The sequence below is a fragment of the Fulmarus glacialis genome, unplaced genomic scaffold (assembly GCF_000690835.1).
Source record: "Fulmarus glacialis isolate BGI_N327 unplaced genomic scaffold, ASM69083v1 scaffold43838, whole genome shotgun sequence".
In the NCBI taxonomy this organism is placed as follows: Eukaryota; Metazoa; Chordata; class Aves; order Procellariiformes; family Procellariidae; genus Fulmarus; species Fulmarus glacialis.
This window is the reverse complement of record NW_009230975.1, coordinates 31,091-47,284: the sequence shown is the minus strand read 5'-3', so window position 1 is coordinate 47,284 and position 16,194 is coordinate 31,091. Positions and strand designations below refer to the sequence as shown.

Here is a 16,194-nt window from a genome sequence, read left to right as displayed (position 1 = left end):
TACACATTTATTTTTACAGGTGTATAAACTATTTTCTGTCTACAAATGGATTAGTGTATGTGTATGGGTAACTGTCCTGACAGACATTGTTCTGTTGATGTTGTTATATTTATGCCAGCCATGCAGAATATACCAGTAAATCGCTACATAATTTTAAATCAATAGTTGCTTCTAGCATAAATAAGCTTTAAGGTATTTTAGTCTACCTTTCGCAAAAATTGCTATGTTTGTTAACGTCAGAAAAACCACAGAAATGACCTGTTAACTAGTGGGTGTGGTTTTCTATATTAGAATTTTAAAAAGTCCCAGATAAATAACTCGAGTGTATGTTATTTTTATTTAATATATGTTTAATTCTGTGGAATACTTCAAACTTTGGTCTATATCGTGTGGTTTGTTGCTGAGTTAATGAAAACTGTGTCTGTTAGGTATAAGGATTTATATGCTTGTTTTTCAGCTTTGGGGCTTTCACCGGATTTGATTAGAATAAGAACCTCCATCTTGAAAAAATAAATTTGAATTTTTAATGTTTGAAAAATGCTTGGCAGAAAAGTTCTTATAGAAGCATTGTGTTTTGTGAATACAGTATTTTGGAAGACACCATTTATTTGAACTTCCTCTTGCAGGCTTCTTTACAGTTTAGCCTTTAATGCCCGATTCCTGAGGCATCTTTGGTATTTGATATCTTCAATGACTACACGAATGATTACAGGGTATGTATTATATCATTTCTGAAACAGTCTTTGTTAAGATAGAGCATATCTAGTGAAAAGAGAATGAGACAATTGGTGGTATGACAGTGCTCGTGGAAGATTGAAAACACAACTGTAATGGTTACTTAGCTCCTATGATTTCATAAAACTGAGCAAAATCTTGGAAATCGGACAGTTGTAAATAATTACAAATAAATAAATAAAATCTTTATTTAAAATAAGGTGGATGTGTTGTAGTTTTTGGAGTGCTTACTAGTATCAATATAACAAAACACTGAAGCTGCAAGTACTTCATCCCAAGTATGTGAATTTTATCTCGTATACTTTGACTAGTCCAGAAATTGATGGTGGCAGAAGCGTGTTCCCAGGAACTGAGGCATTGGACCTACAGATTTGTTCTGTGCTGACATGCAGATTAGTTACTCTCTTTACTTCGTGTCTCTGTTCTAAACCAGAAAGTATCTGCAGTCTGTAATAGTTAACACCAAAGTTTATATATCATCAAGACACTGAGATACTATAGTGACAAGAACTTACAAAGGGTAACCTTAATTTGCAAGAATGGCAAATAGTAGTTATTTAACTGAGAGCGCTGTCTTATTTTGCTGTAGGAACTACTACTAAATATTTTTACTAGAATGCTGAAGTTAATACTTTTTTAGAGTATTCAATTAACCATCTCTTTAATTTTGCATTTTATATTTTAAGGTCTATGGTGCCACTCCTTCAAGTGATTTCAAGAGGCTCTCCAATGTCTTTAGAAGACTCTAGTCGAATTATCCCTCTCTTCTACCTTTTCAGTTCTTTGTTTAGTCATTCACTTATTTCTATTCATGATAATGAATTCTTTGGTGATCCAATAGAAGGTGAGTTTCAAGCATACTAAATAGCAGTGCTTTGCAAAATGTTTTTGTGTAAGGCTACAGAGTTCCCTGGGCAATGATTTGCTGACATCTGTGGGGAAGGCTCTTCTGGGCCGACTTGCTGATAGTCCCCTGAGCACTTAGCTGTCAGCTGCTCTTTCATGGTGATTGCATTTAGAAAAAAGAGAAAAAAAAAGATGGTCTGCACCTTGGGAACCCTAGCTTTACAGGGTCTGATATGGAAGTTTTTAATCATGATAATTTTTGATGAGTTAGTGAAGAGAATGAAGTTCTTCTGGACTGAACCTGTAGTCTAATGTAAAAATTTAACATAGCAGGAATCACAAAAGAGAATATTACAATTAAAATCATTGTGACTGCAAACAATTACAAGACCTGATTGCCTTTGTAATGTACTCGTTCTGTTTTTGGGTGGTGTTTCTTTTCTCTACCTTTAGATTTTGTGTGAGAGTATTAAAGTTCCAATGACATAAGTGTTCTTTTAATAACAAAATGATTAAGAAAAAGTAATTTAAAGAAGCTTAAACTTGTGTTTTATGTAGTTGTAGGTCAAAGACAATCATCAATGATGCCTTTTACACTAGAAGAGCTTGTAATATTATCACGCTGCCTTCGAGATGCATGTTTAGGAATCATAAAGTTGGCTTACCCAGAAACAAAACCAGAGGTTCGTGAGGAATATATTGCAGCATTTAGAAGTGTTGGAGTAACAAAAAATACAGAAATGCAGCAATGTATACAGACGGAACAAAAAAGGTGGATTCAGTTATTCAAGGTAAATTGTGTCAATTTTCAGAACATATTTAAATAAAATTTTCAGGCTTCTGCTGAAGATACGAGATTAGGTTTTTTTTTTTCCTCTAATTATACTTTTAACACAGTTGTTACAAGGAATATAGATTTGGGAAGGTTGCTTTTTGGCGTATATGCTAAACTTTGAGTAATTAAGTTCTGAGAACTGTAACAATTTCTTTTGCTTCTGGCAATTCTTAGTTTTCCTGCTTATCCTCTATGAAAAAGTTGCTGTATAGAATATAGGTTTTAACCTGGACTCCCATTCAGCAAGGTACTTAAGCATGTCATTATAACTTTATGTAGGTGTGAAATTCTAACTGAATCATACGATTACTCAAGTACTTCTGTATTAGAGGCTTCACTAAATTGGTACCATGCTGCATTGGTTTTGTTGGTGTTCTATTAAAATACGTTGGTACTAGTCCTTTTGGTTTGCTGTAATACTAACGGGATGGTGAATCCAGCTTAGCAAATCTAAACTTAATGTATGTTTTTTCTGGATATCTATCAATGTATTTCTGCTAGTTTTATCCATTATATCCTACCTAAGACATGAGTTAAGAGAAGCTGAAAACGTTGGCAGGAAAAAACCTAATATAACTGTTGCCGAAAAAAAGGAGTGCTTGACTTGTCATGAAAATTCTGCAGCAAACACATCTAGTCAGCTAAAATTGCTCATTAAAGAAGTGGAAGCAGAAGAAATGCATTTTCCAAATTGAATGCTAGATTTACAGTCTGTTTAATACTGGCGACCTCTCGCACGCTAATGTTCAGTTCGAGTCATCAGCTGTCCCTTCAGGTCTTTTATCACTGCTTTTGTCAAGCTATCTATTTAATTGAAAGAAGTTAATTGAATGAAAATGATCAACTAAGCTTGTATTAATATTGCTAATGGAACTTTCTTCTTGGCCATGTTTGGAGAAAGATGTCATGCTAGACTTTAGGAAAGGCCCATTAAGGCTTGCACTTAACCTGATGGGCTAATTAAGGAATGCTTATTCATTCTACAAGTCTAAGATAGCCTCTATCCAGCCTATTCTGTCTGATTTTACAACACATTTCACTTATGAGCATAAGCATTAATAGCAGTGAGAGTAACTGATAATGTTTTGATTGCATTGAATACAGTCCTAATGCACCACTGAATTTGTAATTTGCACGGATTGATCTAATATATGTTTGCGCAATTTAATTTAATTACTTGTCTTTAAATTGCCAAATAAACTTTCAATTTAAAGGTCACAAGTGAAAACCCCAATATGTCTATTTTTCTAAGAAGGACAGCGTGCTAGAGGAGTCCTGGGTTTAGATTGCTAGTGTTCTCAGTACTCATTTGTTATGTAGAAGCAACTCCAATCTCACCGAATTTGATTCAGCTTCCTTTAAGGATTTTTTTAACTGCTTGTAAAATATTTTATTAGCATGGTCTTCACGTGGATAATTTTTTCTGACTTTTTTTTTCCCCTTCCCTTTTTTCTTTCTTTTTTAAATATAGTGGTAATGGGACCACAGAGCTTCAGTGACTTATCTAACCTGCAGTGAATTTTATAAGGGCAAGGTGATGAAAATTCCTGCGTAATCAGACAGTTCCCTTAACAGCATTCTTCTTTCTTCTGTCTTCATTCAAGATGTTACTTTACAAACTATCTTAAAAGGTCTTTTGTATAGTATCTAGACACAGAATCCTTTAGAAGGCCCATTAAACTCTTTGTTACTCTTGACACCTGCCCATTAAGAGTGTCTTTTAGCAAGATTACTTCAGAAAAGCTTTTTGTGTGGTTTTTTTCTATTCATTTTTCAAGTGCTGTGGTTCTAAGTTGCAAAACAGATGGCTGTTCATTGTAGCAGTGATAACGTCTTTTAGGCTAGTAATTTAATATTCCATTGATTCCACTTAATTATGTTTTATGTAGTGTTGGGCTAAGTTGGTTCTGCTTTGGAGAGCAGGCATACAACCAAGTATGACAATTGTGCTTGAGGTGGAGTAGTTGTTAGCTTGATATATCTACTTTTTTTTTTTTTCTGGATTGGAGGAAACTGCCAAGAAAAATACTAAAATTGCAAAGACATCCTAGTGACCATGACAACCATTTTTCTCAGCCTCCCAATTTTATTATGAAGATGTGCATAAACTAGTTATCTATTCAGTTTTCTCATTTTCTGACTGTGTGGTTATAATAATGACGGAATTACCTTTCATCATCTGAATTCCTTGTGAATGAAAATGAATTAAACATAGTGGTTTAAACTAGTGTGCTTGTGGTCGGGTGAAGTATGGGTGTACGCATCATCACCCGCTATGGTTCAGTTGATAAGCAAAAATTTGTTAAACCGCTGTTACTAGATGGTTTTCAGGTAAACGCTTATACCTTCTGTTGGAAAAGAGCGTACTAACTTAACACACTAAAGGACTTTTACCTAACACGTTTTAGTTTGTGAATAACATCACGATAATACAGTATATATGTGCATATTAAATGAAAATTACAACCAGCCACCCCACACATATATTTTTAGGACTGTAGGGGCTTTTTGTGCTTCTTATGGTGGTCACCAGAAGAATATTTGGTAACCATCCTTTTTCTGGAAGTGGTCATCTTGTAATCTGCTTTCAGGCATATTTGGGCTAGGCTTTCTTTTCTTTACTTTATGAATCTGGTATGTTGGATCTTTTAACGGTCTTACCGTGGGGTTTACTGTACAGTATAAACAACTGAGCTAGTCACACTAGGATCTGTTTTAATAGAGACAAGAACTTTGAGGGTACAGTTCATCTGATAAATTGGTAGCTACTTCTGGATGAAATGATCTTTTTTTCTTTCGCCAGCTTTGAAAATGCTAACCAGATATTCATTGACAAGAAAAGGAGCCTGTAGTGTCTTTTCAGATGTAGACCTTTACCCTTAAAAATGTCAGCATTAGATTTTTCACATGGATGATCACCTCGGTGTTTGGTCAGGTGGTATCATCAGCAGATACTTATAATTTCTCTGAGGTACCTTTAGTTGGACATGCTTTAGTTTGTCAATGCAGCAACCAGAAGTAGTCAATTTCATGTACTTTAGAGATGTAACTTTTGCTGTTATATTTTGCTGCCAATTTAATGCTTCTGTCCTCTCCTCTACTTTCTGAAGTTGATGTTGGCTTTTGTACAGTTTGGCCACTGAGAATCACATCACACGATCTTGTGCTGGTAGTTAGTTAAGTTTATTGACTATGGGCAGAAATACCTACTGTTTATTAGTTGATCCCTAAGATTTGCCTAGTGTGGAGTGATACAGTGACCTTTGTCTGGAGACGGCAAACAAAAGTTGCATTCTTCTTTGGAGCATTTTCCTTGAAAAACGATGCACAGAAATTTAAGAATCTTCCTTCTTGTGGAAAAAGAAAATGTACAAATCAGCCACATTGTTCAGAATCTCAGTTTTGGAATGAGAGGTAGAAGAGAATAACTGTATAGCGCTCTCTTCTAAAACATATATCTAGTCACACATTTAATTTCTGAAAACCTATATAAGCAAAAAAGAAAAAAAAATCTCTATAGAAGACCTGGTTAAGTGTTACTTTCTTTAAATAAGTAATTTAATGCTGGTAATGATTTGTTTAGGCTTCCCTGAACTGGCATACTACTTTTTAGGTGTGCAGGGTCCTAGGATTACCTAGTCCTAGGTAGTCCTAGTTCTTAGGTTTTGGAATGAGACGTTAATAAGCCAATTTTTTTGATGACTTACAAGTGAACCACAATTACTTACTCGCATTCTAAGATATTTAAGAATGAGAGCAAGTTTTTGTAAGTTAAAAATAAGTAACAACTTCATACATTACTGAAAGATTTTCTTAAGTTTTTGCTTGTGGATTATACAATTTCATTCATAGTGCTAAATGTATATTGAATATATGTGTTTCTGACACCTAGGTCATCACAAACTTAGTGAAAATGTTGAAATCTAGAGATACAAGGAGAAATTTCTGCCCACCAAATCACTGGCTCTCAGAACAAGAAAACATTAAAGCGGATAAGGTAAGAGTAATATCCTTTTTCCACATAGCCTTACATGTGCCAAAGTTTCAATGGTAAATTGTTTGATTCCTGACAGTATCGATAATGTTGATGTTGCACAGATTTAGTGTGGTTTAAAACCTGGAGTAATGCTGCTTTTCTCTAATGTAAGAGTTTTGCATCTGTTAAGAAACTTTTATGTTAAATCCTATTTCCACTCCATAAAGTAGAACCCACTCTCCAGTGCGACAGTGTAAGTCATCTGCATTTATAGCAGAAGAGAACTGAAAATCTGGTAGCATTTTGTTGCGTTTTATTTTCTAGTTATTTTAAGTACTTCTCATAAAAAAATGCTAAATAAAATAATTGCTCTATAGTGGGGGAAAAACCCCCTAAAATTCTCTTCCAAAATAAAAGAAAATTCAGGAGCATTTTCTGTACTTATCTCACCTAGAAATTACTTTTTTTTTCCTAAGAGCTTCTGAAAAAAATGAAATTGTTTGAGCTTAAAAAGTGCGTATGTGCGTGCAAAAGAAAACACTAAAATGAATGTGCAAGTACATAATTTGAATCATTGAAAACTTGGATCTTAAGAAGCTAGTTACACCTCAGACTACCTTGCACTTGCATGTCTTAACAGTTGGAAGTTTTGCACAGGATAGTTAACAGTGAACTCTTCTGTTTGTTTTTGATGACTGCACATTTGCTTGCCTTGTGTTCAACATTTCCATTTCTCTGTGTCACAGTTTTTTATAGTTCTTAGGAAATAGCGCCTACACACCTTAGAGAAAGTAGTAGTCATCTTAAACTGTGATGCTAACCTGACTCTCAATACAAAGTAAACAGAATTTATTTGACATCTCAAAATTCAAACTCAGTTTCTATAGTATGTAAAATACCAGAATTTAATGTAACATTACGTGGTATTTTTAAATGATACATGGACTTTATATTACATTGTTGTTAATTTTGCAGCTCAGCTTTAAGGTACAAGTCTAAGGAGGAGGGATTAGAAATGAAGATACTTAGGCATTCAGACACGCTCTTGGACGTGACAATTTTATGTATTTACTGTGTAATAGTAAATTGTAATATGTAATTAGATAATGCTTAACTGTAAAATACTGTTAATTTATTAGGTTACGCAGCTGTATGTGCCATCCGCTAGACACGTCTGGAGAGTCAGAAGAATGGGAAGAATAGGACCATTGCAGTCTACTTTGGATGGTAAGATATTGTCTATGCAATTTTTCCTTTACTAAGTCAAAGTAACAGTTTGCCTTATGCAAAAAAAATTCTACCTTTTGTAGAGCTCAGTTGAGTATTTTGTATAAAAGTCTTAATGATAGCCAAAAGCAAGGCAATCTTTCATAATTTTGTTTCTGGTATTTTAAAAAAATGTATCTTTGTATACACACGGGTGTACCTCTTTAGAATATTTAATGTATAACAGCTTTCCCCAAGCCTCTGCTGGGATTGATGAGGGGAAATGATGAGGTAGACAAATGATACGTGTTAAAAACATATGTATTAATATGTATAAAAGGCAATTGCGTAAGATACAAAATTAATAAAGTTGCAGAAGATAGAAGGCATTGAGGTTTTGCTTTTACTGTATACTATAAAGAAACTTCTTTATTATATATTAAACTGTAACAAACAAGTTCCAGGTACTATGATAAGTATTAATTACTGTTTATAAATATTGTCTCTAATTAGATAAGGCAGAAACTTAACACCTTGAAACTTAACACCTTGAATTACTCAAAATATCTGGACTTTAGGGAACTTCCAAAGAAAGATGAGAGAATTGGACCAACTTAGCAATCAGGGTAAATTTACACTAGTTTAGTTGTGCCAATATACTTTCTCATGTAGACAGTCTGTTTCTTTCAGCTTTTCATACCTTTGTATCTTCACTGTTCTAGAATTCTACCTTGCTGTGCTCAGGTAAAATAATCATTAAATCACTAATACTTGTGAAGATTTAATAATGAATTAAAAACGGGGCCTTTAAGCAGCAAAATGGTTCATCTACGAGAGTCCATACTCTCTTCCAAGATGATGTAATCTGCTTGAGTATCTTTAGCCAGATACAGTAGATCATTTAGAGAAGACCGTAGCCTTAGAATGCTGCCTCAGAGTTGTACAGAATTAAGGGCTTTGTCCGAGGTTGAAACCTAAGGACTTCTTATAATGATATTTTTCTATTTGAATAGCTATGATGGTATAAGTTTACTTTGATTACCTTATTAGTCTAGTTGCCAGGTAACAACTAATTGGTCCAGTGTAAGTACTCCTCAGAATTTTTAATCGAATATTTTTTCAGTTTAGTTTCTCTCTTTGGAAATCGCCTATTCTAAGTGGTTGATAATATGAATCTTAAAAGGAGGTGTTTTAGCAAAAATTGCCAGGCTTCAACAGGTCTGTATCCAGTATACCTTACAGACTCTACGTCAGTAATCCCCGTTTCTTCCGTTGACCTACATGGCTCTTGACAGCTCTACTGTCTTGGTGTTCTCCACTGTCAGACCTGCTCCACATTTATTACTTCCAGATTCTCCCCCATGCTACTAGTCTGCTAGTCTGCTTCCCTTCATACATCCAGTATTGTGAGCTCTTTCCTTTGTCTTCCTTCCCATAATAGCACCAGTTCCCTCCATTTCATTAGTTGCCTTAGTCTGGGCAGTTGGTGGATAAGGAATGCATGTGCTCTGGCTGGTGCGGAGCAGCTATATGCCCTCATTTTGCTGGCTGGCTGTCAGACAAGCTGACACCCTACAGAGTAGATAACTGAGCTCTCCTTGCTGTTTCAGGTCACTAAAGGAATTTCCCTATCCAGTTGAAAATTTTCACAAAACTTGGTATTTTTGAATCTCCTATTCTCTGTCAAAGTTAAAATTCAGCTAATGAGCTTAAAAGGTGTGTTGGAGGCAAGGTGGTGAGGAAAGATGACACAGTGTGTACGAAATCAGGCTAAAAAAAGTGCAGTCAACATGAATGTGTGAAAACAAGCAGGTAACAATGTGCACATGACTTGTTTAATCCCTCTTGACTCCATGTGGGTTAAAGCCAATTAGCGTGAAAGTACTGCTGAATCACATACAGTCATGTTTATTTGCGCTTTTTCATTTACTTAAATGGCAGACTGGTGAGTTCTAAATGCCCTCTGTATTGATGACTCCATCCCATATTTCTCTTTAAAGAAAGAAGCTGTGATGGAGAAATGCAGATAAAATTGACTAATTGACTGGAATAATTGAACTGTCGAAGTCCTGTAGTAGTTTACCTTTGCTGTACATGCACTTTTTATTTAAAATGCTTTTAACCCTTAGCTTAATAGGCTGCATTCATTGACTTTAATTAAAAATTTTTACTAAGTAAACTAAGGGTAATCACAGATAAGCATTTTATCAGAAATTCCAAAGGCTTGCAATGTTGAAACCTGCGCCAAATGAATATACATCAAGTATAGTGATGTTTTGGGTCATGCCATGTTAAATTGGTGCTTAAAATATCCCTACTTAAAGTGCTTTGAGGAGTAAAAAGAAAAAAAAAACAGCACTGAAGTGATGTCCAGTTGCAGAAGAGCAGCAAAACGCTAGTCATGACAGGTGGAAGCCAAAGGAAAAACTTGAAACTATCGTCATAAACTTCCAGACTGGGTAGTAACGTGAAGCATTTACTTCAGTTTTGTAATATGGTCTATAAATAGCCTAGACTCTGCAGTCTTTTTTTGAGAAGGTGGTAATTAAACGTGAAAATGAACCAACTAAGGAGTTGTGGGTTTTGCTTCCTCTGTAGACTGAAGCTAGGTGGGCCTTTAACCACGGTGTCTAGTCAGTGAGCAATACCTTTTTTTTTGCTGCAGTTAATTAATTTACAGTTAGATGTGTGCTCAACAACTGAATTTCTTCCCATGAAGTTAGAGCAGGATTGTCACTTCTACTGTGCATCACCCAAAGTTGAGTTGTTTCCTAAAAACATCCTATGTGGGTATAAGAAGGTTCAAAGGAGCTGCATGGTAGCTTGGGAACTGCATGCGATTGAGTCTCTCTGTTGCTCTGGCTTCTTGAATTCTTTTCTAACCTTTTTTTCTTGAGCACATTATACAATTTCTTGATGTTCTTTTCACTGTTTCTGCAGTGACTAGGATTTAATGTGATCACTGTGACCTTGCTGTTGGGGGAGAAAACCCATTGAAATAAATGTTATCTTTCTGTTGGTTTCATTAGGTTTGGTTTAATTCTTAGTTTTTATGTCTAAAATGATTTGACTGAAAGTGGATGTTGTAGTTGAAAGCACAGTACCTTTAAACTGTTTTGATCATTGGGGTGGGAATATTGTGTATTCCTGTGATGAAAATTCTCATTACTTACAACTTTTAAATAGTCTTCCGTCATGTATTTTTTCTCTATTGAAAAATTAAGATGTCAATAATAAGGAAATAACATTTTTCTTGTGAAAAAAAAAAGCAGGAGTACTTATACACATTTTGTTTTCAGTGTGTTTTTACTACTTATATTTTCAGTTTGCCTGCAGAAACTCATGTTTAAAGAAAGGTAAGGCTCGGTGTGACTGTTTAGTAAATAAACTATTTTAATGTATGTATTTTTATACAAAGTAAATTGAGTTACTTGATACAAAAGAAACTGTTTAAAAAAAATGTTTTTTCCAAAATTTTTAAAATTATTATTTCTATTTTAAGTGGGTTTGGAACCAGCACCTCTTTCTGTATCTGAAGAACGACAACTTGCAATTCTGACAGAGCTACCTTTTGTAGTTCCTTTTGAAGAAAGAGTAAAGGTACCACATTTCTAATTTAATACGCAGTTGGTTTTTTAGTTTTTTGTTTTCAATAAGTGTAAAAAGAGCACTTAGCTAAGTAGAAACTGGATCATTTCCCTGCAGAAGGATATGATAGGCCATACCATTTTTCTTCAGTACTCGTGGCAACTGAACATTTGAAGTTAACAACTTTTCTCTTTTTTTACTAGTTATATTACCCTTTATAATAATTGCATTAAAATTAAAAACATGTATGCCAAGATATATGAGAGCAGTTGTACATTTATAATAAACTGCAGTCCTGATTAAATGATTGATCTACATGATTGCACCCTCTTGTGGTAAGCAGAGCACTAACTAGTTGTGTATCTGTAATAAACAGATTGCAAGGTCAAGACTGGAGACTTTTGTGCAGTGGGTGGATTTACTCAGAATGAGATGATGGATGTCCATTTTGGGAAAATAACGCCTAGAGATTAAATTTCTGCATTCATAGCTGAGTAGCTGAACTTTAATAGAGTATGTAGCTTAAAACTTGCAAGATTCTTGTATTTGATTTGCTTTTGAATGTTTTCTAGATTTTAAATATGTAATTGTTAGTTCTATTACCTATTTCGGTTTACATCATATATTTTTTTAAAAGCTGTTATTCTGTTACCCATAATCTTTTTTCTTAACTGCTTTTGTTGTCAACAGTATCAATTACTTAAAAACTGTTCCCTGAAATGTCTTGGAAACATTAAGTTGTAAGACACCATCAAGAGAACGAAGAATAGTTCCATAGGCAAAGTAAATCAGTATTTGTCAAAAAAAGACAGTGACAGCTTTGGTAGAAAAGAAGTGTTTTCTCTAGGCTTCTATGAACAATTGTTCCAAGAAAACATTTTAATACTGTATGGCAATATTGCACTAGGATTACAGGGAAACAATTCAAGTGACCTGAAGCAGGGGTCTGTATGTCACGATTTAGTCACTGTCTACAACCTCTGGACTTCTTAAAGCTATGTTGAGATGCGCATATTTTAAGTTTCTGGAATTCATAAAACCTTGTTTGGTTTTATCACAAAAACTGAAATCATAACAATTGGATGAGAGCTTGGAGAGAAGGATAAAGCTGTAGACTGAACTTTTGTAGTTCAAGGAGGAGATTCTCTTATACTGCTTTTTGGACCAAGTATGGCCCTTTTTGTGTAATAGCAGGAGTCAACATCCTTTTGGAGTCTCCCACTGCGCTTGCAAAACAACTTGCAATAAAGGAAGAAGATACCTTATCATGGTTTTGGTTTGATGTTTGGTTTTTTTTCCCTTTCTTCCAGTTGCCATCTATTACGCTGTAATTTAATGTGGTAATACAGCTCAATGCTGTTTCCATGTGTGGGTTGTTCCATGTGTCCTCTCATTTTCTGACTTCTTCATGAGATTTTTACCTTGAATTACCAGATATTGGATACTCTTACAAGCATTTACTGAGTCCAGTTTCATGGTAGGCTCTTTTGCCTTCTGACCTTGGGGGATATTATCCTCTTTAGCCTTAAGGCACATTAATGTGCACCTTTCAATCTGATATTTGCCTGTGGGAGGTAATGAATCCAATTTGTATCAAGTGCCTTGGTTCTCACTTACTTAAGCCATAGTTTCGTCAGTTTTCCTATGGAGATGTTACTTCCTATGGTGTGTACCTCAGCATTGCTTACTTTTCCAGGTGTTAGTCTGAAGTCATTGTAAATGCTTCAGTTATGCATTAGGGTTCTTATTTTCAGGACTAACGAATGCATGAACATTGGATTATGTAGGAGTCCAGACTCAGTATCAAGAAGAATTTTGCTATGAGATATACCTCCAAATGATTCTTTCGGTCTAGTGTTATGTAACAATAGTTAATAAACCATATCTAGTCATGTTTCAGAACGAGAGTGGTGGTGAGCATATTCTCGTGCCCTGTACATAAAAAGAAGGTGTCTGTGGCTGTGTGTCTTGATGTCATAGAACTGTAGAAGAATTTAGATAAGAAGGGACCTCTGGAGGGACTCTAGTCCACATCCTTCGTCGTACAGGAATAACTTCAGAGTTGGATCAGGATGCTCAAGGACTTGTCCAGATGAGTTTTGACTATCTCCAGAGATGGAGATTTCACAAACTTTTCTTGTAACCTCTTCCAATACTTAGTCACTCTCATTATGAATTTTTTTTTTCCTTTATGTCCATTCAGCATTTCTCTTTCTGCAGCTTGTGACTATTTTCTCTTGTTTTCCTGCTGTGTACCTTAGGGAAGAATCTGGCTTTGTCTGCGTTAGAGAGCATCTTCTCCACTAACTACAGTTGTCCATAGAAACAGTAGTTTTGAGACCTTACTCTAGCTTTGTCTGCTGTTGTCAGATTTTCCTCTTTCATGGTAAATTTGTTGTTTTTAAACATCCCTGGAGACGCTTACTTAATCTTGTTAGTTAAGAAAGCAGTCTGTGATATTATTGGGAGATTATATCCCTTGGAAAATGTACTAGACTATTTATTGAATACAGGAAAGGTGCAAGTGAGGACGTAGTAAACACACTCCCTGGATTGAGGGTATATTGAACATTATTATACATTAGGCAGCCCTCTCCCATGCTACATCTTGGCATAGAAACACAGTTAGCTACAGTTACTCTTCAGTGAACTGTAACAGGTTCCTGTTGTGAAGACTTGCAAAGGGACAATGTGAAGTTTAATTTGTACTTCAGCTGGCATTTTTTTGAATTGGTATGATGCTCTGGTTCTTTAATATGGCAGTGCTGTCCACTGTTTTGCTTTGAATTATTTGCTCACTGCTCCCGAGAGGTGAACTGATACCTAATTTCTTGTTAATGGGAACGTTCCTAAGCATTACACAAATGACAAAAAATTGTTTACTAGTATTGAGGATTACCTCTGTGTGTGCAAAATACTCATGTGACTTTTTCCCTTTGATTTTGAATACTTTGCATTTCAGAACTCTGAAAGTTAGGGAGAGGAAACTGGAATCACTGACACAGTGTCTGTAGATGTGTCTCTTTATGTAGAAAGAACTGAGGATGATATCTTAGCAGGAAAAAGTTTTTTGCCTGCCTGTCCCCTCTCCTTCCCTCCCCTGGGACATGGCTCTATTATGTTTCTGCAGCTCAATGAGAGAGAAGACAAATCACCTGAAAGTGAGTGCCCAGAAGCAGCTCAAAGGACAGTAATAGTAGTGAACAACCATCTCTCATTGAATATTTAGATCTGCACAATGACATGATTTCTCTTTTCATTCATTTTTAACAGATTTTTCAAAGGCTGATCTATGCTGATAAACAAGAAGTTCAAGGAGATGGCCCATTTTTGGATGGAATTAATGTCACTATCAGAAGAAATTATATTTATGAAGATGCTTATGATAAACTTTCTCCTGAAAATGGTATGTTTACAATTAAGTTATCAGCTTGTTTATAACATTTAACCATTCTTACCACGTAGTTATGTATTTGCTTACTTGAGTAGGATGTTAGAAGTATTTCAGCTCTGAGGTGTGAAAGTCCTTATAAAGTTAAATTTCCTCATTTTTATGTAAAGTAATTCTCATCCAATCACATTCTTCCTGATTATTGCAGCTTCATTCTCTTTAACACGCCCTTCCTTAGTTCAAACCTACTTTTATGGGGCTTTTCTTCCCATTTACTTTTCCAAGTAACTATACTTTGTATATTTATCTATGTAGTTTATTATGTATTATCTGCTTTGGTAATCCGTGTCAACAAAAATATCTTGACTGCACAGGATTTGCTAGGTACAGCGTGGCTGATAAGGATAATGCAGTGCACTTTGTAGTGATAGTATGTAGTAGTACCTATTTTACCACATTGATTTAAATCATACCTTAGTGTGAACTTGTGTGAGCGTGGCTGCTCTGGAAGCCAAAATTCCAATGTAGATAAAAAAAAAAAACAACCCTGCCAAAATAAAGTCCTTATTAGTTATATGGTATTTTTGCATATAAAAAGAATATTTGCCAAATACTTGAGGTTTGCCATGTGAATCTCGCCTGCTGTGCCACGTAAGTTCCCTCCTGGAAAACTGTGTAGTTTAGGGAGGAACAAGAAGAGGTGTTGGTATTCTTGGTTTGATAAAATTACTGAAGATCATACCTTTTCTTAATTTCCTTTATGCTGGTAGTATTAAAGATAATATTCTATTTATAAATAGGGTTTTGTATTTCAATACCTGTGTTTAAAACTGTAACTACCTAAAAGAGATACATTTAGACTAAATTTTTTTTTTTTTAAGTACAAATAAAGTTGTTCTGGTTTTGGAAAGTTTTAAAGGCTTATCAGGAGATGTCACTGTGTAATCATCTGGAGATTGTATGTGCAATTGACTGTTTAGCCTCTTTCCTAGTGGTTGGGAATAGTTTAATCGTACTAAGTTTAGTATGAATCATTAACTGGTTTCTTAAAAAGAGAAAGATGAAATGGAGGTGGAAAATAGAAAAAGTTGAGTCTGTTGTGTTCCCCCTCACATTCCCCAAAATGTGTGAAAATACAATTCAGAAACTTACTCTAAGCTTTTGAATAATGCAATGTCAAGTAACAGGCAAGTCAACCTATTTGTTTAATAAGAAGATAGCTTTAAATAAGAAGCATATTTTCTTTGAAGACTACATTTCAACTTAATATAGTTTTATTAAACTACGAAAACAGTTTTAGAATGTGTGTTTCCTAAACTTAATCTACAGTCTGACAATCTGGGTACTGGGATGTATTCCACCATTAGCAAGGTCACAGGCAATATGAAATTAAGGGGAATAGTCAATATACTGGAAGGTCAGGTTGCCACTCAGACGGCCCTCAATGGACTGAAGAAAAGGGCTTACAAAAGCCTCATGGAGTTTAGGAAAGACCAAAAGCTAAATCATGTACCTGGGCTGTAATAACCCCATGTAGCAGTACAGACTGACCACTGACTGGCTAGAAAGCTGTTTTCAATAAAAGACCCCAGGTTTCCTAGTGGACAATAAATTGAA

The 16,194-nt window shown here is 35.1% G+C and overlaps 1 protein-coding gene across 1 annotated transcript in view; it reads left to right on the top strand.

Annotated features, from left to right (window-relative positions):
• Positions 1-626: 626 nt before the first annotated feature.
• UBE3C (ubiquitin protein ligase E3C) overlaps positions 627-16,194 on the top strand; it is a gene marked incomplete at both ends in the record, with an annotated part of 42,471 nt that continues 26,903 nt past the window's right edge. The window contains 7 exons of the mRNA XM_009584410.1: positions 627-713; positions 1,422-1,579; positions 2,140-2,372; positions 6,309-6,413; positions 7,532-7,619; positions 11,101-11,198; positions 14,460-14,592. Coding sequence (XP_009582705.1) covers positions 627-713; positions 1,422-1,579; positions 2,140-2,372; positions 6,309-6,413; positions 7,532-7,619; positions 11,101-11,198; positions 14,460-14,592 — 902 coding nt within the window. The remainder of the gene's footprint in view (positions 714-1,421; positions 1,580-2,139; positions 2,373-6,308; positions 6,414-7,531; positions 7,620-11,100; positions 11,199-14,459; positions 14,593-16,194) is intronic.